This window comes from Sceloporus occidentalis, unplaced genomic scaffold (genome assembly GCF_023333645.1).
Source record: "Sceloporus occidentalis isolate IW3139 unplaced genomic scaffold, rSceOcc1.0.p SCAF_1, whole genome shotgun sequence".
Classification (NCBI taxonomy): domain Eukaryota; kingdom Metazoa; phylum Chordata; class Lepidosauria; order Squamata; family Phrynosomatidae; genus Sceloporus; species Sceloporus occidentalis.
Window position 1 is genome coordinate 10589369 of NW_028316981.1, and position 27936 is coordinate 10617304.

Sequence of the window (27936 nt, forward strand, 5' to 3'; positions counted from 1 at the left end):
TTTCCCCACAAACACAAAAAACCAAGGAAATAAATCCTTCCCCAAAATTAAAATTAAAAAGCACACCCTTTCCTCCAAATAACCTACCTCTGTGTTAAGCATCCCAGTTTAACCCATTTGCTAGATCCCTGCAAATATAATTGGGTTGCACAGACTTGCTGGGGAGGTTGCAGATTTTCCTTTTCCTTTTCTTTAAAACAGAACTCAAATGTTTTAATTTTAAAAAAAGCTGAGAATGCAACTGAATAAGAACCTTGCAGGAGTTTGAAAACGTTGCAAAGGAGTTTGTGGAATGGCTGGTAAGTTGCAATTCTTGGTTCTCTTAATTTTCTGGATTTGGGGGAATAAGGGTTCTGTCTTTAGGGCTGGTCCTGGAGCTTGATTTATTTGTTTTGTGGGCTACAATTTCCACACTCCCTAGCTGCCTCTTTAGGATTATGGGAGATGAAGTCCTCAAATCTAGAGAAACAGACCCAAGCAAAGGTTTCCCCCCCCCCCCCTTCTCTGCCTGATTTTCTGGGAGGAAAAGTTAAAAGTTAAATTAATTTAAATTCAATTTAAAATAACCTTATTTAACTTTATAAAATAGCTTTTGTTTAAATTCAAATGAATGTAAATTTAAACTTATTTTAAATGAATTTAAAATTTAAAATGATTTACATTTATTTTAATGCATTTAAAATAATCATTTAAACGCATTAAAATAAAAAATGCATTAGAATCATTTATGAATATGAAAATAAATGAAAATGATAAATTTATTTTAAATGAATTTAAAATGCATGTAAAATTATTTATATTTATTTTAAATGAATTTAAAATTTAAAATGATTTACATTTATTTTAATGCATATAAAATAATCATTTAAATGCATTAAATCATTTATGAATATGAAAATGAATTTAAAATAAATGTAAATGATAAATTTATTTTAAATGAATTTAAAATGCATGTAAAATCATTTACATTTATTTTAAATGGATTTAAAAATATTTAAAATTATTTAAATGAATTTAAAACATTTATTTTAAATCCATTTAAAATAAATGTAAATGATAAATTTATTTTAAATGAATTTAAAATAACTTTAAAATAATTTAAATTTATTTTAAATGGATTTAAAATAAATGTTTTAAATTCATATAAATTCATATATATATATATATATATATATATATGAGTTCTCACCCCTTTACAAAAATGGTATCTCCTGCCTATTTATCTGAAATGGAAGATATACTGTATATCTTTTTATATCTATTATATATAAAATATATATTACATTTTGGAATATTATTATTATTATTATTATTATTATTTTCAAGTAGATTAAAATTACAAACTGTACAGTTAAACAAAGAAAATTATTATTATTATTGGTATATTATATGCTATTATTTTGCTATTTTTGGGAAATGGTATCTCCCATATGCGTTCCCCCCTTTTCCCAAAAATGGTACCTCCTCTACGCCTTCCTGCTTGTCATGGAAGATACCATTTCACTGCCTCATTTAGGGGGGCGAGACCAGGACTAAACCATTTTTAATCCGTGCCAGGTCGTAATAATTTAAACTAAAAAAGAAGTTGTTGGTCTATTCACATTATTGCTAGTATCGCTGTTATTTTTATTACGTTGAAAAGAGCCTGGAAGCCGTATGAAAGCGGCTTCGTTTGGGTGGACGATTCCTCGCCACAAAATGGCGGCCGGGGTGTCTATTTGTGTGTGAGAGAGACAGACAAGGAAACTGGGGCTGGGCGCCTTTGGCTGGGAAGGAGGAGAGGCGAGGAGGAAAGGTGAGGGGAAACAGGGTCCAGAATAACGCGGGTTCTGAGGAGGAAGCAGGTCTGTGATGCGTGTATTTGTGGGTGTGCAATGGAGGAGGACACGCGTCCTCACTGTAGACTTATGGAAAAGGTTAGAGGACTGAGCGCTCCCTTCCTCTCTCTGCAGAGCATTTGCTTTAATGGGGAGCCATTTTGTTCTCTTCTTTTTGCTCCTCTCTCTCTAAGTGTGCCTAAGTCTAGGCTTAAGTCTAGGCTTGGCAGGGAAGGAAAACATAGATTTCTTTCCCCTCCTCTCTTATTATTCTATCATAATTATAATATAGACATGCCCTTTACATACAAAATCTGCTAAGAAGGAGGAGGAGGAGGATCATGGCTTCTGCAATGATCCTAATTGTGGCTACTAATTTTTATTTTATTACTACTACTATTTTATTATTATTATTTTACTACTACAACAACTATTGTTGTTATTATACACTCACTCTCTCTCTCTCTCTCTCTCTCTCTCTATATATATATATATATATATATATATATATTTCCCCCCAGAATTGGGACTCAAAGCAGCTTACAGTTTAAAACTGGGACTCCAAACAATTTAAAAGAGCAATACAGTTAAAAGTATATGAAAGTGAACACTAAAATAGTATTATTATTAATATTATTATTATATTTATATCCTGCTTTTCCCAAAAATCTGGGACTCAAGGTGGCTTGCCATTTAAAAGAGCAATACAATTGAAAAACATAGAAAAGTGAACATTAAACTAGAATTATTATTATATTCCATTTCCCCCCAAAATTGGGACTTAAAGTGGCTTGCAGTTTAAAAGAGCAGTACAGTTAAAAGCATACAAAAGTGAGCATTAAAATAGAATTGTTGTTGTTGTTATGTTTATTGCATCCACACTGCAGAAATAAACCAGTTTTACACTACCTTCACTGCTATGGCTCAATGCTATGGAATTCTGGAACCTGTAGTTTTGTGAGAGGTTATGTTTTGTATACCACTTATAGTTGGGAGGCAATCTTACACACAATGTTTTTAATAATTTTGTGCATGAAACAAAGTTTGTGCATATTGAAGCATTAGAAAGCAAAAGTATTACTACTATCTTAGCCACCCATATGGATAATTTTGGATTTTGGAATTCCAGATAAGGGAGACTCAACCTGTACTTATCATCCCTTTGGGGGAGCCTATGGCTTACTCCAGCCCTGCGATTCAGCCTTCAATGTTTTCCAATGGGGGATAACACTGTTGGGTCTCTTTCAGCACAATAAATCAAGAAAATTGTTAGTCTGCAGGATGCCATTAGGTTCAGTTGTTTCTCCTGTCAAGAGACATCAATAACTGATACTTCTGTTGAAGCTGAGGGTGCATCTGGGTAGAAATAATGCTGTTTGACACCACTTTTAACTGCCATGGCTCCATCCTAAGGAATCCTGGGATCCATAGTATGGTGAGGCACCAACCCTGTTCGGAAAAGAAGGGTAAAGACCTTGGGAAACTACAAATCCCAGGATTCCATACCATAGTGTTACAGTGCTTAAAGTGGTGTCAAACGGCATTATTTCTACAGTGTAGATACACCCTGAGTGTACCCCACAACCCTGCAGTGTGGTGAGATGTTCATATTGCAGGCTGAGATTGAAGAAAAGTTTAACAAGTACAAGATCTGTTTACATATCAGGAAGGGATTATTTCGGAAAGGGTGAAAAATAACACAATGGCTTTGCGGTGTAGCACAGTGATTATTTATATTTATAATCTGTTTGTTTCTTTGCTACTCTAAGGCAAGAAAGGGCAGCTAACAACTGCATTAAAACAGGTTAAACAGGCTAAAAACGGTAATATAGTTTAAGTAAGGTAAAACATATTCAAAAATATAAGGACTTAAAACAGAATTTAAAAAATTAAAAGTTTTAAAAACTATTCATAAGAGTCTTTAGGTGGAATGAATGAAGCCCAAAGGCTTTGGTGAACAGCCAAGTCTTATCCACTCACCTAACATCATTGTTATTATAATAAAAAGGAAATGCAGTCTGGAGATGGCAAGCTGTGAAATTTGAAATTTTCACTTTTTCAGCGTGGAGGTGCAGGGTTTTTCCCCTTGCAATCACAATACATCCACACCTTCTTGCCTTGTTGTTGTCATCACGTGCTGTCAGGTCACTTCTGACTCAAGAGTGATCCTAAGGTGAACTTATCACAGGGTTTTCTTGGGAAGATTTGTTTGGGGTGGGGTGCCGTTGCCTTTGCCTTCCTCTGAGGCTGAGAGGGTGTGCCTTGGCCAAGGCCATCCAGCGAGTGCCCATGACTGGGCAGCAATTTCATCCCTGGTCTCCAGAGCCATACCCCAATTCTGAAACCACCACACAGTGCTGGCTCACCTTCAAGACGTTTCTGAATTACGGGGGTTCCCTTGGCAAGCTTTGTCCAGAGTGTGACTTGCCCAAGATCACCCAGTTGGTTGCCATGGCTAAACAGGGATTTGAACACTGGTCTCCAGAGTCATAGTCCCAACACTCAAATGACTAGGCCATGCTGCCTGGCCTACCCCCAGGAATTTCCTGTGTAGGTAGCTGTGATTGCAATAGCAGGGAAAGAATTAATGGTCCCTTTCCCAGCATTTCTGCTCCAACGTAAAATAAAAATTTGGATGCACACAAGGACTTCTTTTGTATTTAAAAAAGAAAATACACTTTGAGCTTTTGGGTTGTTACTTTAAAATGCTGCAATAGAAGCAGCACAAATATTTCCAGTCAAATCAGAAGTTAAGCCAATGTTTGTCGTTCTAGTTTTTTTTAATGTCTTTCTTCTCAGCAGAGACAGACCACATACACTCATTCCCACTTACACATAAATCAGTGTGTGATCTGAATCGATGAATTGATTAGACATCGGAGCGTAGTTAATCCCACTACATTTGAATCAATTCATTTGATACCAGAAAACTTACTGTATTATTATATCTGGATTCTAAAAAAATAACTAATCAGTAGAGAAAACCTACACACCCCCAAGAGTGTAAGTATGAAGAAAAACACATCTTTAGAAGAGAGAGTCTTTTAGATAATCCATTCTAGTTGAAAACAGAGAGAGGGAAAGAGAACAAAGAGTAATAAACCTTCTTAACCTCCAGAGAGGGGACGGGACAAGAAAGGACCACCTCACAGAGTCACACTGACCAACTGACCATAGAGATAATCAGTGCTTCTGTGAAGAAGACAATCACCCCCTCAAGAACAACAACAAAAAACAAAGAAACACAGAGCTACAAGCATTGGTGCCAATACTCCAGCAACTCACCCCAGAGTAAGGCTGTGAAAGGTTAGACCCACACTGCATCTACACCAGAATTAAGGCAGTTTGAAACTGCTTTAACTGGCATGCCGCCATCCTGTGGAACCCTGGGATTTGCAGTTTGTTGTGGCCCCAGAGCTCTCTGACTAAATATCTCACAAAACTACAAAAGACTCAGAAAAACCTGGACTTTCTGGAAACTTTGATTCCTCAACACTGTGGTGGATTTCTTTGCTTTTACTGCATATAATGAGAGTGAGGATGGAGTAATACAGAACATACAAGGGGCAGTTAAGAAATGACTTTAAATACTGTAACTGGGGTATGAATTATATAGCTTTTCAGCCTATATTTTCCTTTGTTGTTTGAATACTTCTACAGTCTTTTTTCCAAAGATTTTTTGTGGTTAAAGTATCTTTGTGATTTTGGGGTAGTTATTTAATTGTGTTGTGTGTAGGGCTCACTGCCGGCCTCGCATTATCCTCTCTGGATGACACAAGCCCTTACACCTGGTCAGGATCCAGCAGACCAGATGTGAATCCAGTGGATTCGGTCCAATCTTGGTCCAAAGGGGCTTTAACCTAGTCTAAAGAGGCTGACTGTTTGCTGCAGACTTTCTAAGAAACTCCGTGGCAACTGTTGGCAGACCGGACGGTTCCACACACCCCGTACCAGACTTGCCATTGCGTCTGGTGAGAAGACCCACGGTGCAACCTGTGACATTGGATGATGGCATATGGCCACATGGGTGTAGCCAGATGTGCCATTTCCTCCCTTACGGGCAGCGACAGAGATCTTCTCAACAGATGTGATGGTGAAGCATGCATTGGTAGTGGGTTCATGGTGTAGTGGCAGGTGGATATGAACACCCACACATCACCACGCCAGCGCAGAAACTGACCCAGAGCAGGATAGCACAGGTTTGTGCTATGTTCGCCTGGCCACTGGTTAGGGCCATAAACATTACTGGTTAACCTGGGGTCTTTATGAGAAAGGATATGGTGCTACAGTTGTCCCTCGATATTCGCGGCTTTGGGTTTCGCGGATTCAATTACTGTATTCGCTAGTCCCTAGCTTTGTGGCCATGCACTCCTCCCTCTCTGTCGTCCCTCACAGGCTTTTCCCCTGTGAGTGAGGGAAAAGCTGAGGATGGAGGGAACAGCCAGAGGGTGCGCATGCATAGCTAGGGACTCGGGAATAATTGAGCTCCCTGAAGCCTTTGGACTGAAGGAGGTAGCCACCAGTGTTCCCTCCTTGCTTCCTTTCCAAGGCCTCAAATGGGCCTTAGAACAGATCAAGCCTGAAACCTCCCTGGAAGGCAAGATGATTAAATTGAGGCTGTCATATTTTGGCCACATCATGAATCATTAGACAAGACAATAATGCTATTAAAGGTAGAAGGTATTAGAGAGGAAGACCACATGCTGGATGGATGGACTCTATTAAGAAGGGCACGGGTATGAATTTGCAGGACCTAAGCAGAGGATAGGGAATCTTGAAGATACCTCATTCACAGGGTTGCCATGAGTTGGGATCCACTTGAAGGCAGTTAACAACAACAAATGGAACTAATGTGATGCTTTTTTAATTGAACCTCCTTGCTCAGAGGCAGTATATCCCTCCATTGGACTCATAACTTGTTTGTGCCCTTCCCGATTGTGAGCCACTGGGTGAGTGTAGACACAGGTTTAAAAACGCCATTGTGTGATAGTGCCTTCTTTGTTTTCTCTTTTCTCACAGGGCGTGTCTCCTTGTTCTTTTCCTTTGAAGCTTAAATCCACCAGATCTGTTTTCCTGAAGCAGTGTCTGTGAAATAAATACGTGAACTGTCAAAGTTGTAAAGAAGAGTTGGCCAATAGGCTCACGTAAACCACTCTGCCATAGAAATATATTACGTTTGAAAGAATTACCACACTGGCGGTACGGTGTGTTTTGTTGAAAATCAAGCTGCCTAAGGCCAGTGGCCACAATAAAAGATCTTCTGTCCTATTTATCAGTTCGGCTTTACCTTTTTCACTTATATCCTTTAAATGTATCAAAGGAATTGGACTTGAACAGAGAAATAATAATCCAAATGTTATTTTGGGCATTGAAGGCTCCACCTCCAAGATAAAACCAGAATAAACATGGCACATTCTTGCTCGGTGGCCAACTGCCAAAACCGTCGTTGGCACGGCACTCACGTCACCTTTCACAGGTAGGTTGTTGGGGTCTTTTCTGTGGATTTTTTGGGTGACCTTTCTGACATTGTCTGTGTTGGTGCATCTCATTAATCCTTGGGTTATGTTAGCATGATTTGTTGGCTTAAATGTGAATTGTCCTACAAATAATCCAACAAATCATAGGCGCATTACAGACTGCCCAAAAGCGGGCGGTCTGCCGCCGCCGCCATTAGCTGCGCTGAGAAGCCCCAGCGGCCAGACCGCAAAGCTTCCCGGCGCAGCTAAAAAGAAGCGCTGAAATGGCGCTTCTTGGCACCTGGAAGTGGTGACGTGAGGCGCGCACTCGCAGTGATACTTCCGCCGTGCCATGTCCGGACGCTGTGCGTCCAAGACATAAAAATGGTGGCGCCTGTGTGGACGGGCGCCGCCATTTACTACGCGCTCCGCGCATACTAGGTACAGGGCCAGTTAGGAAGGTAAGACCCTTCCTAACCCTAGCACGCCCCTTTCTAACCCTAGTACGTGCGGAGCGCATACTAAATGGCTGTCTGTAACACGCCATAGTTTGTTTCCTCTAAGCGGTCTGTTTTTCCTTACACGCTTTTTTGGTAACTTAGTTTTCAAAATGGTCAAACTGAGAAAGGAAATGAGACAAGACACCATGAGTTCAGTAGCAATGAAAAGAGTGGCTCAAACCAATCAGCATTTCTAAGCAAAGATAAAGCTTTTAATTGCCGTTTGTGGCTGGCTAATAAACCATACTCTGTTTGCAGGGACACTTCAGACCAGGCAGAAATCAATGAAGCAAAGTGTGTCTCATCATTCCTCCCAACTCATTTTTCAATTAGTATGAAACTGGTAGCCTTTGGGGTGAAATTAATAACTTCCTATTTTTTTCATTTTTCTTCATTTTCCTGCTTTCCTTGTGGACTTTCTTGAAACACTAATCTGGCTGCTGCCACGCTGCAGCATGAATGCAGTTGACAACACTTTAACTGCCAAAGGTCCATACTATGGAATCCTGGGATTTATAGTTTGCTGTAGTACCAGAGCTCTCTGACACAGAAGACTAATTATCTCACAAAACTACACATCCCAGAATCCCAAAGCATTGAGCCACGGCAGTTAAAGTGATGTCAGATTCCATCAATTCTGCAGAGTCGATGCAGCTCTGCTTTAGAGCGGTGGACTAGATTAATCCTTTATCTGATCTAGTGGGGTGTGTAAGTCCTAAATGCAAATTTTATATCAGTAAAGAAATAAACTGTTTCCTAGCTGATTATGTGAGATTTATTTCTCTTTCTTTTTTTTCCTGCAACACAATGCAGGTTTCCTCTTACAAAGGAAGGCCAATTAAAAAAATGGCTTGCAAATATAGGACGTCCAAACTTTTCTCCATCGTACACTGATGTTGTTTGTTCTGAGCATTTCAAAAAGACTGATTTTTGGGCAAATGTGGCTTCTGGGAGAAGAGTCCTAAAGCCTGGAGCAGTCCCAACTCTATTTAGGATACCTGGTCGACTAAAAAGGGTAAGCACTGTCAAGCCAGTTTTATATAGGAATATACCAAAGCTTATTTGGTTATAAGATCAAACCTGTGTAGGGAATCCATTCTGCAGTAGGTCTTCCTCTACTAGGAATAAGAAAAGGGTGCTTTTTGAAAAAGTGCAGGTTACTCTTGCAATATATGTAGAAGGATGAATAAACAAAGCAGAGCCAATCCCTAGCTTTGGTAGTGGGCAGGAAGAGGGGTTTAGGGAGTCTTAGAGGATCGAAGCCCACTAAACATAGCTCTACACCCATAGTCTGCCTTGTGAAGGTGTGGGACTGGGACTTGGGAAATAGAAGTTCTAATTCCTCCCAGAGTTCCATTTTTTTTCTTTAGTTATGCAAGGCTTGCCCAATGTGGTTCATTCACTTCACAAGTGCATATTGCTAATTTTGAAGGAAATGTTTGCAGGAACACTAGTTGTGGTGCAAACAGACGAGACAACAGCTGGCACCAACAGTGGGATATACCCCTCTTATTGCAGGGGGGACAAAGTTGTTACTTTCCCCAGATCTTCTGATGTCAGGTGGCTGTTCGAAATGTGTCTGACTCCACCACTGCTGCCAACCCACCCTGCCATGTGAATGAGGCTGATTAACCTGTTCAGACTTCAGAGCAAAATGGCCCATGGCGACGGCAGCAAACAGGCCAGGCAGCTCAGTGGGATGCCATTTGGTGTCAGAATAGAGGGCCTTTGCATGGGAGAGGGTATCCTCTGGGACCAGGATACTCCAGGCTTCCCCGTGCCATGCAGACAGAACCTAGAACCTTTTCCACCATAGGCACCCTGGTTGCTCCAAACATTTGGTCAGCAAGTGTGGAGGTGACAGGAACCTTGGCAAAAGCCACCACGATAGCCATGGTGAAACCTTCCACAATTTTTGAGCAGGTTGCATAGCAGTCTCATCCCTCCCAGATTTTGCCGGCACTGTTGTTTTTGTTGTTGTATTAACCACCCTTGAGTTGATCCCAATTCATGGCGACGCTGTGAATGAGACATCTACAAGACTACCTATCCATTGCTCTGCTTAGATCCTGTAAATTTATACCTGTGGACTCCTTAATAGAGCCCATCCATTTGGCATGTGTCTTTCCTCTCCTTCTGCTTACCTCTACCTTTCCTAGCTTTACTATCTTTTCCAATGAGTTGTTCCTTCTCATGATGTGACCAAAGTACAACAAACTCAATTTAATCATCTCGGCTTCTAGGGAGATATTCAGCTGCACTGGCTTAGAATAAATTACTTACAATGTAGCCTGGGTCTTTTTATCTTTTCATAATATCAGTGTAAGGAGACTATGTGTATTTTTTAAATTCCTCGACAGGGTGTTAAAAGGGTTAGCACTAGGAAGAGACTGACCCTCACCCAGCGTAAGGCACCAGTTCCCAAACCAAGCCCTCCACCAGAACTTGGGGACAGCGAAGTTCAAGCGTCATTCTCCAAGAGTGAGATCGTGATACTAGAACATTCCTACTCTACTCCAGCAAGCCCAGGTAGAACCAGCAAGCTGACTTCATAAAGTTCATAGCCGGCAGATGCTCGATGTATGAGAAGTGGAGAGACAGAGAATGGCTCCAAGCACTTGGCAGAACTTGTTTGGTGCCTTGTTAAGGCTAAACCAAAGGTCATCTAATTGAATTTAATTAATACTCTTCCTCTTCCCTTTTGTGGTCAAATTTGAGATATGACAGTTGCTATAAGCTGTTACCAGCCACTACATAATTTTACGAAAGTATTGTATAGGTGACATCATTACTTGTAATAAGTTATTTCCAAGCCCTGTACCGAACAATAAATATTGTTAAAAGCAGAACCGTAGATGACAGATTGAAGTGGTGGGATTAAGAGAGTTAGCACCTCCACGATTGTTCTGTGCTAAACTGATGCTCTCAAACTATTTGAAGTACAAGTTGAGTCTCCCTTATCTGGAATTCTGAAATTCAAAATATTCCAAAAACAAAAACTTTTTTTCATTGATGGCTGAGGCAGTGACATCTTTGCTTTCTGATGATTCACTGTACGCAAACCTTGTCTTATTCACAAAATTATTTTTAAAATTATGTATAAAATTACTTTCAGGGTATGTGTATAAAGTGTATCTGAAGTATAAATGAATTTTGTGTTTAGGCCTGGATCCAAGATACCTCTTTATGGTTAATGTTGACCATTGGGTTATGCTGGAGGACCTAGATATTCCTAGAGAGAACATATTAATAAAATCTGTGAATAATCAAATCCGCAAAACTCAAAGCCACAAATGTGGAGGGATAAGTTGTTGTTGTTATTATTATTATTATTATTATTATTATTAACCTTTATTTATAAAGCGCTGTAAATTTACACAGCGCTGTACATACAATCTTTTTAATTGGAGGGTTCCTGCCCTCAGGCTTACAATCTAAAAAGACACGACACAAAAGTTGAAGGGAGTGATGGTGGGGAAGAGGCCTCTCTAGTAGGATAATACATATAAAATACATAGCAATACAGGAAATGATTCAATAAAACAGGCAACAAGTGTAAGTCTTGACATTTTCTCCCCTTCCCTTCAGCTTCCTCTGCCTTAGATCTTCGGGTAGCATCTAGACGGGACCAAGGCTCAGCAGACTTTGAAGCCCGAAAAAGCCTTCGTCTTCTCCAAGCTAGGACCAAGAGAGAATTCATGGAAAAAACAACGCAAAATGTCCCAGAAGAGCAGGCCATCAACCCCGATGTACAGCGCCTGCGTTTCCGGAGCTTCTGCTACCACGAAGTCGAGGGGCCCCGTGAGGTGTGCAGCCGGCTCTGGGATCTTTGTCACCAGTGGCTGAAGCCAGGAAGGCACACGAAGTTGCAGATGCTAGAGCTGGTGATCCTGGAGCAATTTGTGGCCATCCTGCCCCAGGAGGTGCAAGAACACGTCAAGGAAGAGGGGCCAGCAAATTGCGACCAGGCTGTAGCCCTAGCAGAGGATTTCCTGAAGAGTCAGCAAGGTCAGAAGGTGAGAGCATTTCTTCTTGGTAGTTTCAGAGTGACTGAATGGTCCAAAAATATCCGAGACTTTAGAATGTCATCTGTCAGTGAATACTGAAGACCATGTCAGGAAAGAGAAACCAGCAAACTGCATTGAAGCGGTAGCCCTGGAAGAAGGTTTCCTAGAGAGCTGGCAAAAGATGAGGTGGGAAGCATTGTCCTTTAGGCTTATGCAAGGATACCCTAATCTTATTTACTGAGGCTTGATAATCAAAATTTATTTAATTCCTAACTCAATTGTGAAGCTTTGTTTCCTAAAATGGTTTAATGTTAAACTTCCCTGGAATAAGAGGGTGGCACATTAGGGGAAATACCTTCATAGCAAGAGCTGTTGTCCTTTGGAAACAACTTTCTGGCAAAGTGTTGTGCTTTCCTTGCAGGATTTTTTTCAGACCAGAAGCTGAACAACGATCTCTTGAGAAAGTTCCAGTTCTGATTTTCCTGCATAAAGCAGAGGGCTGCCCCAGATGGCTTCCAGTGATCTCCCTGGGCACATCCACACTGCAAAAATAATCCAGTTTTGACACCACTTTAACTGCCATGGCTGAGTGGTTTGGAATTCTGGGAACTGTAGTTTTGTGAGACGTTTAGACTTCTTTTTCAGAGCTCTGGTGCAGTCAGAGCCATGGCAGTTGAAGTGGTAACAAATTGGATTATTTCTGCAGTGCAGATGTGGCCCCAGTTCTCTGATTCTAGAAAGAGGTTTTTGATCAAGACAGGAAACATTCAGCTCAAATCCCTACAACATGCCTCTCTGAAGCTTAGTAGGACTACATCCGCACTCCAGAAATAATCCAATTTGACACCACTTTAATTGTAATGGCTCAGTGCGATGGAATTCTGGGAATTGTAATTTTGTGAGACATTTAGTCTTCTCTGTCAGAAAGATCTGGTGCCACGACAAACTGTAAATCCCAGATTTCCATAGAACTGAGCCACACCAGGTAAAGAAGTGTCAAACTGGATTATTTATGCAGTGCAGATGAAGTTTAGGTCTCTTAGCCTTAAAATCCTACAAACTTCTGTGTTGTGAGGATAAAATGTTCAAGGTGGTTCTGAAAAATATTTGCTCTCCCTAACGTTATATAATAAAATGAAAATAGAACATCACCACCAAATGTCTGTCCTGCCTTAAGGTATCTTTCTTTATACGAGACCAAGAATGGCTGCTCTGTTTAGCAAGAGCTCTTTGAGGTCTAATGCCAGAATATCTTTCCCACCACCTACTGTTTGTAATTATATTTGGTTTGAATTACTACAGATTGAATTTCAACCTTCTCTTGCAAGTCTCAGTAACAATTTAGTAAATGTCATACTCAGGGTTTGTCTTTTTTCCTAGATCTCCAGTAACCTTTTCATATAGATTATTGCAGTTGGACCTGAGTATAGTTGGGATTGTACAGAGTTGTTGAAAATAATTCATCCATGAATATGCATCCCATCTCTCTCATTTCAGGAGGTGGCAGCTGATATCTCCAAGACAAAAAAACCTGCCTTGGACACAAGCCCTCTGAAGAAGGGGGATGAAAATGCTCCTGAGCTAGGTATGAATTTTTTATACTTCTACTACAAGATGCCAGGCAGATGCTATTAAAAATAATATTCAAAGTGTTGGTTATGACCTGCTTCAAGTCATTTTGGAGGTATGTTCTTTAAATGATGCATGCGTTTTAAGAGGCCAGAAGGTGTGCCAAAGCTGTGTTCCAGTCCTTCGGACTGGAGCGTTGCTTTGGCACAGCTTCTGGCCTCTTAGGACACATGCATCATTCAAACAACATACCTTCAAAGTGACCCGAAGCAGTTTTATTTTAGCCTGTCTGTACAGGCTCTGGAATACCATATTCCCCTGTATGAGATTGCCTGAATTTTAATTAAGTCTGGCTAATATTACTATTTCCTAACCCTCTTACTGGAATAACAATAACTGCTTAAATTTTTAAAATTTAATCTTAACAATTTATTGGTAGTTGTTTATTGTCAGACCAATATTGGTATCAGTTCTTTATTTTCAATCCCTTTATTTTATTGTGCAAGAAATGCTATTCAGTAGCAAATCCATAAGTTTCACCAAAACAACTTGCTTTAAAAGAACAATTTTAAAGAAAAAATATCATTTAAGCTAGTGGCCATTACATCTGAACTTCATTTTGCTACTGAATTTTCTGATTTAGTCCTACCTTGGAGTAGTCCTATACTTCTATATAAATCAGTGTGGTTTGAGTGTTGGTGTATGACTCTGAAGATCAGGATTCGATTCCCAGATCAAGCAGAAACCCACTGAGAGACCTTGGGTAAGTCTCTCTCGGCTTCAGAGGATGGCAATGGCAAACCCCCTACGAAGAAACTTGCCAAAAAAAAGTATGGTTAATTTGCCTTAGGGTTGCGATAAGTTAACTTGGGAGTCACACAACCACAACAAATACTCTTATATATAGGCTCTAAACTTGTCAATATAACTCCCAGAGTTTTATTGAAAGATGTAAATGATATCAAAACCCAATAACTTTGTATTGTTAATGTTAATTAGCATTATTTGTTTATTTGTTTATTTATTTTATGGTATTTATACCCCGCCCTTCAGTCCTAAAGGCTATCAGAGCAGCTTACAATTATTATTTTTAATGAGATGGTTCCCTGCCCTCAGGCTTACAATCTAAAAGACACAACACAAAAGGAGAAGGGAATGGTGGTGGGAAAGGGGATGAGGTCCAGTGGTTATTCTCTCCCTCTGAGGCTTGGACCAAGGCAGATGGACTGGAGGGTGGGCTCTTCTTTTTCAGGCTAGCCCTGTTGGAGCTGGGCCTGCCTGTTCACTCCCTCACAGGCCAAAGGATGACAGTTATGGAGGGAGGGTTGATCAAGCTTCCTAATACATAAAATGTTTCATGGTATTAATATGGTACACACGGTGCTAAATCGCCGTGCTGGCTCCATAGTAGGGTTAAGGGGCCACGTGGCAACCGCACGGTCCCTAACCATAGCGTCCGCACGTTGCGTCGCGTCTGTGATGTCACAGGTGCGCCATTGGCACACTTGTGACATCCACCCTGCAGGGCAAAAAGAACCCACTTTTCGCAGGTTCTTTTTCCTCCACAGGGAAGCCACGCGGTTTGGCGGCTGCGGCTTCCCTGTGGAGGAAAAACACGCGCCAGCAGGCCTCCCTTTTTGGGAGGTCTGTTCCGTGCCAAAATTAGGCAAAAGTCAAAGTATTCATTAAACCATTAATGTAAAAACAAACAAACTCTGGTTTAAACAAAAAACAAAACAAAACACCAAACCCTGGGTTTTGGAGTTATTTTTAAACAAACCTGTTTGTTTTACTGGCCCCCTCTTATTCTCTTTCTGCCAGCAGTCAAATATCTTTTTATTTAGCCAGCTCTTTGGCTCTTAACTGATGGGTCAGAAGGAACTTTTAATGGGGTGTGCTGTCCTTTTTTATCATTATTATGATTTAAATGTGTTTTGAACAGGTTTTAACCTTGTGCTGTTAATAAAATTGTTATTTTAAACTTCTGTCCTAATAATTCCTTAGCTGTATTATTTTCTAATTTGTTGTAAGCCACCTTGGGTCCTGGGCTAAGAGAAAGGCAGAGTACAAATAAAAGAAAATAACATTTTAAAAATAGTTTTTCTTATATCTGGCTGAACATTTTTCACAGCTCAGCTCAGAAATAATTTCCTAACATGCACATATATTCCTTTATGGCTTCTCGTTTATTTTCTTTTGTTTGGGGGTCTCATGGTTTTCCTTTTGGTCTTCCAGAAAATGAGCCGGCAGAAGAGACCCAGGTGGAGAGCAATCAAAATGAAGGCCTTATTGTGTCAGAAGAAGGATTGGCCCAGGAAAATGTCTCCTTTGTGACTGAGACTGTTGAAAGTGGGTACCCATTTTGGAGTGGTGAGGCAGTACAGAAACCAGGGTAAAGGAGTATAGTATTGTGACTCGTCTACTATGAGATAACATAGTATAGTGGCTAGAGCAGGATGAGCATCATGCGACTTTCCAGAGGTAAATTAATGATGTCTAGTTGTCAGACTGTGACTCTGGAGACCAAGGTTCGAATCCTGGCTGAACCATGTAAACCCATTGCATGACCTTGAGCAAGTCATGCTCTCTCAGCCTCAGAGGATGGCAGTTGCACACCCCTTCTGAAGAAACATGCCAAGAAAACCCTATGATAGGGTCGCCATAAATTGGAAATGACTTGAAGGCACACAACAACAAAATAATTGAATTTCCAGTCCCAGGAGCATAGCCCATGGTGAAGAATGCTGGGAGTTGCAGTCCAACAACATTTGGGGAGAAAGGCAGGCTATAAATCCAATAAATAAACAAACAAACATTGGATTGGCCACATGATTACAATGTTGTATGAAAATCTGAAGAGACACGAGTTCAAGTCCCCATTTAACTGTGAAGCTCTCGGCGAATGAATTTGGGTGGCAGTCCCTTTCTGTTAGCTTAGTTTACTTCACAGCGCTGTTGTAACGATAATAAGATTATTTTGGAGGGAAACTGTCTGTTGTCTTGAGCACTGTGGAGAAAAGACAAAATTTTAAAAAAATGTAATGAAAACACTTTTTAAAAAGTGGCTGACAGAGTGAGAGAAAAATTTAGGGAAGCCTGAGCAAATTTAATGGGGGTTCATTCAGAGTAAACTTATGTAGGATTACACTCTTAGGCTGTGTTCACACTGCAGAATTAATCCAGTTTGATACCACTTTAACTGCCATGGCTCAGTGCTGTGGAATTTTGGGGATGGGAGTTGTGTGAGCTATTTAGCCTTCTTTGTCAGAGAGCTCTGGGGCCACAACAAACTACAAATCCCAGGATTCCATAGCATTGAGCTGTGGTGGTTAAAGCAGTGTCAAACTGGATTATTTCTGCAGTACGGATGCAATCTTCGTTAAGTAGTATGATGTTCTCAAGTCATTGGTTAATATTTGCATAAACCAATAGAGGGTTGTCAAGTATTGGTTTTATTGTGGGTTTAAAGAAGAAAACAGCCTTTAACAAAAAATGGTCTGTCAGTGTATAGATTTGGAGTCGATATTCCTAATATCGCTAGGGTCAATAATATTGCCAGCTCTTAATCCTGGGTTGGCCCTTTTTTGCTAGGCAGAAGCCTGTCTCGGGTACAAAAGAGACAAAGCCAAATTTTACCTCACGGAAGAAAAGAGAAAGGAAAGGGAAATCTGTGTTTTCCTCAGAGCAATGTGTTGGTGTTTACTTCAAAGCGGACATAGGCTGTGGCCACACTGCAACAATAATCCAGTTTGACACCACTTTAACTGCTATGGCTCCATGCGATGGAATTCTGGGAACTGTAGTTTTGTGGGACACTTAGGCTTCTTTGTCAGAGAGCTTTGGGGCTACAACAAACTGCCATTCCCAGAATTCCATAGCATTGAGCCATGGCAGTTAAAAGTGGTGTCAAACCTGGATTATTTCTGCAGTGCAGATGCAGCCACAGAGATAATAGACAAGACAGCTTGAGTTATTCTTTGTGGGTCAAATGAGTTATCCCTGAAGACAAGTTGTATGCTATTGGAAGGATTTGAGCAACTAAATCATTTTGGGGCACATTTTTTTACCTCAGCCCTCCATGTAATCCATCTTTGTCAGGCATGTCTTGTCTGCTGCCTTAGAGCAAAGAAGACAATTATAGTGTGGAAGATGCCAGTTCCTTTGAGGCCATTCAAAGTGAATAGAAATAACTGTCATGAGGATCAATAATGCATTTATACAGATGCCCCCACTTGCATAACATCCAGGCTACTTCTCTGCATGTTTTGTGGGAGAAGGCCAGGCTGCAAATTACAGTCAGTCCTCCGTATCCATGGATTCTTTATCCACAGATTCAAGTATACATGGCTTGAAAATATTCCAAAAAAGTATAAATTCCAAATAGCAAACCTTGATTTTGCCATTTTAGAAATGGGACACCATTTGACTAGGCTCTTGTATTTAATGGGACTTGAGCATCCACGGATTTTGGTATCCACAGAGGGGTCCTGGAACTAAACTGAGATAGATAACAAGGGTCCACTGTATTGCACATGCTTTTGAAGTACGGCATTTTCCGTAGTGGCATGTTTTGTTTGATTCCCTGTGGTGTAGTAGCAGTAGATTTGGACTGAAGACTGCATTTTAGGGTTGCCAGGTAGAGAGGGCGCCTGTACCTTTTAATGGTTGTGCAGGTGAGGGGATTTGAACAGATGTTGATTGTTAGCTGCTGGGACAAGCGATACTTGCTGAAATCCCCTCTTCCACACAACTATTAACGGTATAAGAGCTCTTTCCATTTTGCAGTATGGCAACCTTCCTTAATAAGCTATTCTAATCACTGGTGACATTGAGTTAGTTACTCCCTCACAGGGTTGGCATGAGGAAAACATGGGAACTGGGGGGGGGGGGGGTAATTATTAAAACAATGACCTTCTATGCCACCTTGAGCTCTTTGGAAGAAAAAGTGGCACGTAGATGCAGAAAAGAGATATCTTCATAGAATCACAAAGTTGGAAGGGCTGTCTATGTGGGGAGTGGGCTAGATTGAGGCTCGTGCTTCTTCTTTGCATCTTTTCTATGATTCTTTCTTGTATGTTTAATTGAGGCTCATGTTTCTCTCTCCTGTTTTTGATCATTCTACTAGGTGAGGTGTGGGGTTGCAGTGCTTCAGGGGATCCTTGTGTGGCATCACCAAATGAAAGTGAGGGGGGAAATGCACAAGAGAATTGTGGGAATGCGGAGGAAAATGACATGCCTGAAAAGAAGATAATGCCAGGTAGCCAATCAGAAATATGTGGTTGGACCATTTCATTACACAAAACATGTAGTGGTGTTACAGAGGGGTGATACAATTGTTCTGATCTGTCACCAAGCAAAACCAGGTTTAGCTTTATTATCTCCTCCCTTCTTGATACCTCAAAAATGTTTTCTACTTAGATTTCCTTTTTTCTCAGCAAAGGTTTCGGTGGATATTTGTATGAGTTTCATGAAGTTGTCATAAGTCAAAAGGTGGCTTGAAGGCACATACACACACAAATCCTATTGAGTTAAATCAACTGCAAATTAAACTGCAACAGTGGAAAGCTAGGGGGCTGTACTGCCTTATCAGGAGACCTTGGAGGGTGCACTCCCCCACCACATCCCTCTTGGCCCATGGGGCTTCCAGAAGTCAACAAGCAACTTGAAGGCACACACACAGAAGTAACAGAAGTAGTAGTGGTGGTTGTAATGAGAGCCAGTGTGGTACAGTGGTTTTGAGTATTGGACTAGGACTCTGAGACACCAAGGCTGAAAACCCCCTTAGCTACAGAAACCCACCAATTGACATTGAGCAAGTGACACTTTCTCAACTTCAATGGTGAACCTCCTCTGAATAAATCTTGCCAAGAAATCCTCATGATAGAACCTTGTGTGTGCATGCACCTTCAAGTCACCTATTCACTTTTGGTGGCCCCATGAATTTCATAGAGTTTTCTTAGACAAGGAATAATTCTCAGAGGTGGTTTTGTCTGTTCCTCTGAAATACAGACTACAGCACCTGGTATTCATTAGTGGTCTTCCATCCAAGTACTAATCTGCCTTTATGGTATTTAGTCCACAATAGGGCCTTCGGGTCACCATAAATTGGAAACAACCTGGAGGTATATGAAATAGTAGTAGTAGTAGTGGTGGTGGTGGTGGTGGTGGTAATAACATTTTTGTAACACATATGGGTGGTTTTTATTTTTCCAGATGTCTTGAAATTGCCTGGGCATTCACGTGCAGCATAGCCAATACATTTATTTATTAAATTATTTATATTAAGGGATGGTGCCAGTTGCACTCATGTCTTGCTGGTAGTTTTCTGGGGGCCTCTGTATCAAAATAATTTTGGCTAGATAGGCCTATGGTCTGATCCAACATAGCTCTTCCTATGTTTCTGTATTCTCAGGATATTAATTTTTTAATGTATATTTTTAATCTCTTTGTTGAATCCAACAGAGAATGACCAAGTACAGAAGAATGAAGTTGAAAGCTGTCAACTGAAAAGATCTGAGCAAGCAGACACTGGCAGTGGAACGTCACTGGAAGAGGCTGAAGGGCATGAATTGCAGGGTCTTAACCTCAGTTTTTATGAAAGGTCTCATGAGGGAGAGGATCCATATGGATGTTCCAAGTGTGGGGAAAGCTTCAGTGATAAATCACTCCTTCTTGAACACAGAAGATCTCATCTAGGAGACAAGCGATATGGATGCTCTTTGTGTGAAGAAAGATTCAATAAGAAAGGACAGCTTATTGCACATGAGAAATCTCATATAGGAGAGAAACCTTATCAGTGCTCTGACTGTGGAAAATCCTTTGGTCAGGAATCATCCCTTATCACACATCAGAGGACTCATACTGGAGAGAAGCCATACGAATGCCTGGAGTGTGGGAAAAGCTACCCATGGAAAACATCCCTTGCTGTACACCAGAAAATCCATGCAGGAGAGACTTTCTCATGCCCACTGTGTGAGAAAACCTTCAATCAGAAATCATTACTTAGGATACACAAGAAAATCCATACAGCAGAGAAGCTGTACAAATGTACAGATTGTGACCAAAGTTTCACCTTAGAAAAATATCTGAATGCCCACAGAGTGAGGGCTCACACACGGGAGAGACCACACGCATGCTCACACTGCAGCAAAACATTTATTTTTAAATATTCTCTTATTGAACACGAGAGGATGCATACAGATGAGAGACCATATCAATGCTTGGACTGTGGGAAACGCTACAATGGAAAAGCTGCCCTTGTCGTTCACCAAAATACCCATGCGGGACAGAAATCCTTTCTGTGTCCTGAGTGTGGTAGGAGCTTCAAAACCAAATGTGCCTTGACTGGACATGAGAGACGCCACAGAGGAGTGAAGCCCTACAAATGCTCGCACTGTGACAAAAGCTTCTATTGGAAACATCTCCTTGTTTTACATGAGAGGATCCATACAGGAGAGAGACCATATCGATGCACCGAATGTGACAAAAGCTTCAGGTATAGAAACAGTTTGACTAAACACAAAAAGAAGAGCCACGAGACCATTCTTAAGAGGGAGAGGACTTATCAGTGCTCCATTTGTGGCAAAAGTTTCCTTTGGAGACGGAGCTTTATCATGCACGAAAGATCCCATACAGGAGAGAAGCCCTATAAATGCCTTGATTGTGGCAAAAGTTTCATGAGTCGTGTGTCCCTTATTGTTCATAAGAGACTCCACACAGGAGAGAGGCCTTTTCAGTGTCCTGAATGTGGGAAAAAGTTCATTAATAAACAGGCTCTGAGTAAACACAAAATAGTCCATACAGGAGAGAGAAAATATTCATGTAATGTGTGTCAGAGGAGGTTTTCCAATAAAGGTAATCTGATGAGACACACAAAAATCCACACGGGAGAGAAACCATACAGCTGTCCCATATGTGGGAAAAGTTTTATTCAGAAAGTTTGTCTCATTGAACATGAGCCAACCCATAGCAAGGAGAAACCGTATGTCTGCCCAGAGTGTGGCAAAAAGTTCAAACGCAATAAAGGCTTCCTTTTCCACATGAAGATGCATAGAGGAGAGATTCCACCAGAATCCACCAAGAAAAGCATTAATGGCGAGGATCCCCTTCTTACAAGCAACAAGACCCCAGCCAAAGAGAAATCCCATCCATGCCCAACCTGTGGCAAAAGCTTCCATTCAAGATGTCACCTTATTTTGCACCAGAGAACCCACACAGGAGAGAAGCCATATCAGTGCTCAGAGTGTGGGAGAAGCTTCAGTCAACAGTCATCCCTCAGTACGCACCAGAGGGTCCACACAGGCGAAAAGCCATCTTTATGTACTGAGTGTGGGAAGAGCTTCCATAATAAAAGCAATTTAGCCAGGCACCAGAGAATCCACACAGGGGAAAAGCCATTCATGTGCCCAGAGTGTGGGAAAAGCTTCAACCAGAAGGCTTCCTTGGTGGCACACCAGGCAACCCACATCAAAGACAAACTGTACTCTTGCCCTGACTGTGGGAAAACCTTCAAGCAGAAAGTGTCCCTCCATATACACCAGAGAACTCATACAGGCGAGGAGCCCTATGAGTGCCCCCAGTGTGAAAAAAAGTTTGTTAGACGTTCCCAGCTTAGAAGGCATGAAAAGACGCATGCAGGTGAGAGGCCCCTTAGCACATGAAGGAATGTGCACAATATGGGAAGATGTGAGGAGAAAAGTGCATGATTACACTGTGGATCTCACTGCCATGTAATGGCTGCCATCATGGAGAGCTTTAGAAGGGGGACTGGATAAAATCCTGGTGGATAGGGTTAACAATAGCTACTAGTCAGGATGGCTATGGAGATATTTTGCCTCTGTGTGTCAGTTGCTGTGGAGTGTGAGATGAAAGGTGTATTTGTATTCATGTCCTGGTGGGCTTCCTATGAGCTACTGATTGGACATGAATCAGTGAGGGAACAGAAAGCTGGACTAGATCAGGCCTTTGTTCCAATCTAACACAGCTCTTATTTTGTTCTTGTGACTCTCCAATGGTCTATTTCTTTGAACACAATATTGTTTGGGTTTATTTCTTAAAGAAGAAAAGACAGGTTGCAGCAGGGAGGTCCAGACAGCTCATAGCAAAGCAATGGATGCAACTGGACCTCCAGCTGGAAATCAGGATTAAATTCTTTTTGAAGGTACTGAACAAACATGCCAGGCACATAAGAACAGAGGGCTCACCTTGTTTATTGGTGGGCATTGATTAGGTCAGCAAAGCCTTGGTTAAATTGTGACTTGTGATTCTTAGATCCTTAACTTCATTAAACCAACAAAAATATATCTATGGCTGCTGCCGCCACACTGCAAAATTAATGCAGTTTGACACCGCCTTAACTGCTGGGGCTCTGTCCTGTGGAATCCTGGTTTTTGGAGTTTGTTGTGGCAGCAGAGCACTCTGACAGAACAGACTAAATATTTCACAAAACAAATACCAGAATTCCATAGCATTGAGCCATGGCAGTGAAACTGGTGTCAGACTGGATTATTTCTACATGTGGATGAACATGATGGCTCTTAATGACTTGCTCTGGTGGAGCAGCAGAGACAGTTGCCCTTTCAGCTTTCTCTCTTGGGGGAAAAGACTTCACTATCACACACTTCTGACCATCATAAAGGCCACTGCCACCACCTACACCAGCATAGCTGGGCGGGCCAGTTGGACCATAAACTAATAATCCCATCAGTAAAAGTGGAAGACTGTTAAAAGTTATACAAAAACATTTAAGTCATGAGTAGAAAATATTTACCCAGAAAAAAACTTTCCTCTAATTTAGCTGGCTTCCTCCTGGCCTTCTCCAACCAGGCTTCCTCCAGGTGAGCTGGACAGCAGTTCCCTTCATCCCACACAGTGTTTCTGGATGGGGAGGTGGGAGCCTGTTATCCCACACATTCAGAATCAATTAGGTTGGAGAAGACTACTCTGGTCATTTTTGTTTTGGTGACCACCTAAAATCACTCCAGAAATGAGTAATGATCTGCAGGCATTTGTTTACAAATCACTAACAGATGTTTCCCATGTCTCCCTAGATATTTCATCTTCCGAAACAACCCAAATAATTTTGCCTATTTCTGAGTTGGACATGGAAACAACAGAATCTACTGAGATTGCTGTGGAAATGTTTAATGCTACCGTGGTAAGGAAAATACATTATCTTTTTTTTGCTTCCTAGAGAACTGCAAAGACAAAGGTAGGGGATATTCCTCATTAAGAAACATCTGAATATCTATCATAGGACAATACCTTTGTTAAAGGCAACTACAGTGTCTTCGTACTGGGAAATGTTTGCCACCTGTTTCTGATATGTTATGTCCCCCATATCTTACCAAGCATTACCCATCAGTGATGTGAGGGGAAGTGGGAAGCTTGAGATCTTTGAAGGCTCTGAACTTCAGCTGCTGCGAAAATTCCTCTCAGTGAAATTTCCCACCTGTCTTTCTAGATTCTCAAAGTGGCTTCTATAAATGTAATTTTCAATTAATCAAGTGAAACATGTTTTCTCTCAGACCATTCCAGATCTTTGACAAATGCCTGCTGTTGGCTCTCCTATTCTTCATAATGAGTGGTTTGATTCATATTTTTTTTTTAAAAAAATCTTGATTTTCTATTTATGGTTAAACAACCCAAAGTACAAACAGAGACGAAAGTGTATAAGTAGAGTGGCCAGGAAAAGGACATGAGGTAGAAAAGAAAGAGCAGATTGCACATCAAGCTGAGAGCTTGGAAAGTTACTTTTACATGGCTGCAGTCATACCTTCGAAGGGCCCTCACCATAATACTTGTGTGCCTTCAAGTAATTCCTGTAGTTTATGGCAATTCTATCATGGGTTTTTCTGAGGCTGGGAGTGTGTGGCTTGCCCAGTGTCACCCATTGGGTTTCCATGGCTGAGCAGGGATTTGAACCCTGGTCTCCAGAGTTACAGTCCAGCTCTCATACCACTATACCACACTGGCTCCTCACTCTAGTACTTAGTTACAGTTATATTTATGATCTTAAGAAAATAATTTTGTTCCTCAGAAGTAACTAGTCTAGTTTCTTTTTAGCTTCTTCTTTGAGGAAAAACATCAGAATGTTGTGAGTTTCAAATGTATTCTTTCTGTCCACTTTGTTGTCACCTCAGCATCTACAACAGGGCAGGAAAGCATAGCACAAACCAGCACTTGGACCATATGTAGTTTCCCCTCCACCACTTAGTGAAACCACACTCCTATAAAACTATAAAAAATAGCCAAACATGTGTATAGGGATGCACCTTCAAGTTGCCTGTCAATTTATACGGACCCCATGAATTTCATAGAATTTCAGCAAGAAATACTCAGAGGGAGTTCTGCCAGTTCTTTCCTCTGAAATATAGCCTACAACCTTTGGTATTCCTTGGTGTTCTCCCATTCAAATACAGTACTAGCCAGAGCTGACCCTGATTTGCATTAAGATCAGACATGATTTGTTGCCTTTTGGGTATTTATTTATTATTATTATTATTTATTTACTGTATTTGTACCCTGCTCTTTAGAAATGCTTTCAGAGCACCTTACAAATTGCTAGTTAGTTCCCTGCCCTCAGGCTTACAATCTGTTTAGAACAGTTACAGATACTGTATAACCAAAACGAGTGAAATCATCCCTCATTACATTGTAATTATAACTTAGTTTGTTATTGGCTGCTACCAGCTGCAGTTGACAACACTGGGCTATTCAGTGGTCAGGGTCAGTACAAGGGAGCGTTTGCCTTGATCCTAGCCAAGTATGATGGTTAAAGTTGCAGAACTGCCATTTGTTTCCTGACTAGTATTCAGCAAAGTCCCTTATTCTAATTCTCATCTTGCCAGGTAAATGTAGATGGTGAGCTATTTCTTGTGCAAACTTCACCATAAATCTGGATTGTCTTCATTGGGAACTGAGCTCAGGTAAGTTAACAAACTTCACTGAAGCCATGTTAGTTTTAGCTTTCTCCACAACTTGATGGTGAGGATTACTGAGGGTTTTGGGGTTTAGTTTAGGATAGTATAAATATACATTGTTATAGTCCCATTTTAATACATTTGTTTAATAATTTTTTAAGGTGGGGAAGGGAGTATAAATATTTATGTATATTTTATTCTGTACATTTTTATGTTGTTCACCGCCCAGATTGGCTTTGCCACTGGGCGGTATAGAAATAAATATTATTATTATTATTATTATTATTATATAATTATATAATTTATTTATAATTAAATAAATAAATAAAGGGGAAAGGGGGGCTGTGATGAGTTACAAAAGGATCTCTCTAAACTGAAGGAATGGGCCTTCAGTATAAACAATTCTCAGTGTCTCACTGTCTGCAATGCTAAATTGGGGAATGAAGGAAAATGGGATGAATTTAATTTTGTTTTAATTTCTGTCCCAATGATTGTTGCGATCGTTGTTATTTGCCATCAAGCTGATTTTGGTTTATGGTGGCACAATAAATGAGAAGCCCACATGAGTCCTGATCAGTAGACCTGCTCGGGTCTTGCAAACTCAGGGCAACCATGGCTTCTGTGACACCTATAATATGGTCTTCCTCGTTTCCTACCCCCTTCCACTTTGGCAGACATAATCTTTTTCTAGTTCTTCCAATTTGTGAACCAATTTCATTTGAGAGGCAGAATTGCTATGGGGGAGGCAGTATAGCTCCCAATAGCTGTACTGCTGAATGAGACCTTGGTTCAAATCCCACTAAGGCACTAACTTACTGAGATCCAAAACACACTGCAAATATAATCCAGTTTGAGATGGCTTTAACTGCCCTTTAAGTGCTAGGGAATCCTGGGGGGTGTACTTTGTTGTGGAACCAGAACTCTCTGACAGAGAAGGGCTAAATGTCTTATAAAATTACAGTTCCTAGGATTCCCTAGCATTTAAAGTGGTCTCAAACTGGATTATTTCTGCAGTGTGTTTTGGACCTGAGTGACTTTGAGAACAAATGGAGCAGTCTAATCTAACTCACAGTTATTGCGAAGATACATTGAGGGTGGTGATGGTAAGGGTCTTGTATAATGCCCCAGAGCATTGGGGGCGTTAATTTTCTTTCTTTTTTAACTGTAACTCCTAGAATCCCGCATGGACTGGCTATACTGCCTGGGAGATTCTGGAAACTGTAGTTTTAAAAAGTGAGGCAGTCAGATAATTTTTAAAAAAAAAAACATTTCTTTGCAGGTACCACAATCAAGATTGGCCTGTCAGCCTGAAAATGGAGTTTCATCAGAATATTACATCTTTATTTATTTCTGTATCGTAATTTTGTTACACAACACTACTGCAAAACATGCTGCAATCTGTGTGTAGTTAAATCCTTTCTTTTAAAAAAGCAATAAACTCCTTTAAAACACGCATATAGACACACACATAAACAGTTTTTTTCTTTGTGCACACACACACACACAGACTCACACACAGAGAGAGTATATATTATATTTATATGTTTCCCAAAAAATGTATGTCTTTTCCAAGCCTAGTGCCCTCCATAACAAAAGCTTCTTATTGGGTTTTTTTTTAAAAATTAATGTTAAAGTTAAGTTCAACCTTGAACTTGAGAAGGGTGCTAGATTGAGAAAGCCTGATTTGGGTGGAAACAAGCAAGGATGGAGGTGAAATTAATCCTTCACCATATATATATATATATATATATATATATTTGATTGAAATAATTTTGGGTTGGTTGATTTTGGCCATTGCAGTCTCTCAGTATTGACCTTACTGATTGTGACAATGGCTGTGAGCATGAATTACCGGGAAGGAGAGCAATAGGCTATGCACCTTACAAGGAAAGATACTGTACGATGTCCCCACAGATGCTTGCCTCCTGAGTCTTGGAAGCCCCAAGGATGCTGAATGAATCTCTCTGTGAAGAAATTTCCAGAAGGCCACTATGCACTGCAGCTTTTATGGTAGGAGCATTCGCAAAACAGACATTTTACCCTGCCTGTACAGTCATATAAGACAATGCTCCAATCTATCCCACCTTTAATGTCCTGACAGAAAACCAATTAATCAGTTGACATTAATCTACTACTATTCACCCTTCCAGGTTTTTTGAATTGTTTTTCCCCCCCCATCCAACAGAGCCATGTATATGAGAAAGCATTTCCCTGCCCTCATTTGACTGAATTTGTAGGGGGGGGGGGGGGAACTCTTGCTTTGTGGTTGTTTTCTTTAAAATGAGATGCTGCTCCCAATGCTTCTAATTATTTTTGTATATTGGTAAGAGATTATTTTGGATTGCTGACTTTCTTGGCAAAATAAACTGACGTTATCTGCACATTGGCTAGTTTTGTGTTCTTTGGCAGTACTATTAGGCTCGCTGTTTTTGTTTCTTCCTCACACTCATAGAATCCTAGAATAATAGTTGGAAGAGACCATCCACTCAGTTTCAGTTGGCGTCTTCCATGTCAGTTAGTGAAACTACTCTGAGTTTTAGTCCAAATGTTAAAGAAACTGTACAAGGTTCAGCTCTGAGCTTAGAATGGATTCACCACTTCCATTAACAAAGCAGCCCCCGGTAGGTGGCCAGAGTGAATCACAGAATCATAGAATCACATCCCTT

General features: G+C 40.7%; 2 protein-coding genes across 10 annotated transcripts in view; one reads left to right on the forward strand and one right to left on the reverse strand.

Annotated features, from left to right (window-relative positions):
- LOC149320698 (uncharacterized) overlaps window positions 1-17446 on the reverse strand; it is a 49554-nt gene extending 32108 nt beyond the window's left edge. For 3 of the 6 annotated variants that reach the window (XM_089502768.1, XM_089502811.1, XM_089502803.1), the window contains exon 1: window positions 88-346. In XM_089502768.1, coding sequence (XP_089358894.1) covers window positions 88-102 — 15 coding nt within the window. In that variant the 5' untranslated portion in view covers window positions 103-346. Of the gene's footprint in view, window positions 1-87; window positions 347-17416 lie in introns of those variants that run through there. The other 3 variants (XM_089502767.1, XM_089502761.1, XM_089502783.1) reach the window with 2 other exon arrangements.
- On the forward strand, window positions 282-27651 carry LOC149320700 (uncharacterized). 4 transcript variants are annotated; one of them, XM_089502852.1, is made up of 12 exons: window positions 282-299; window positions 6837-7293; window positions 8587-8788; window positions 10134-10302; window positions 11362-11789; window positions 13278-13365; window positions 15585-15698; window positions 18475-18606; window positions 19812-21986; window positions 23399-23505; window positions 25199-25276; window positions 26550-27651. In XM_089502852.1, exons 2-11 carry the CDS (start codon window positions 7223-7225, stop codon window positions 25241-25243), a joined length of 3531 nt encoding a protein of 1176 aa, XP_089358978.1. In that variant the 5' UTR covers window positions 282-299; window positions 6837-7222; the 3' UTR covers window positions 25244-25276; window positions 26550-27651. The 4 variants fall into 4 exon arrangements, with proteins under 4 accessions (XP_089358978.1, XP_089358965.1, XP_089358958.1 ...); XM_089502839.1 differs by lacking the exon at window positions 282-299 and adding an exon at window positions 1529-1844; XM_089502832.1 differs by lacking the exon at window positions 282-299 and adding an exon at window positions 1529-1795.
- Window positions 27652-27936: the final 285 nt, after the last annotated feature.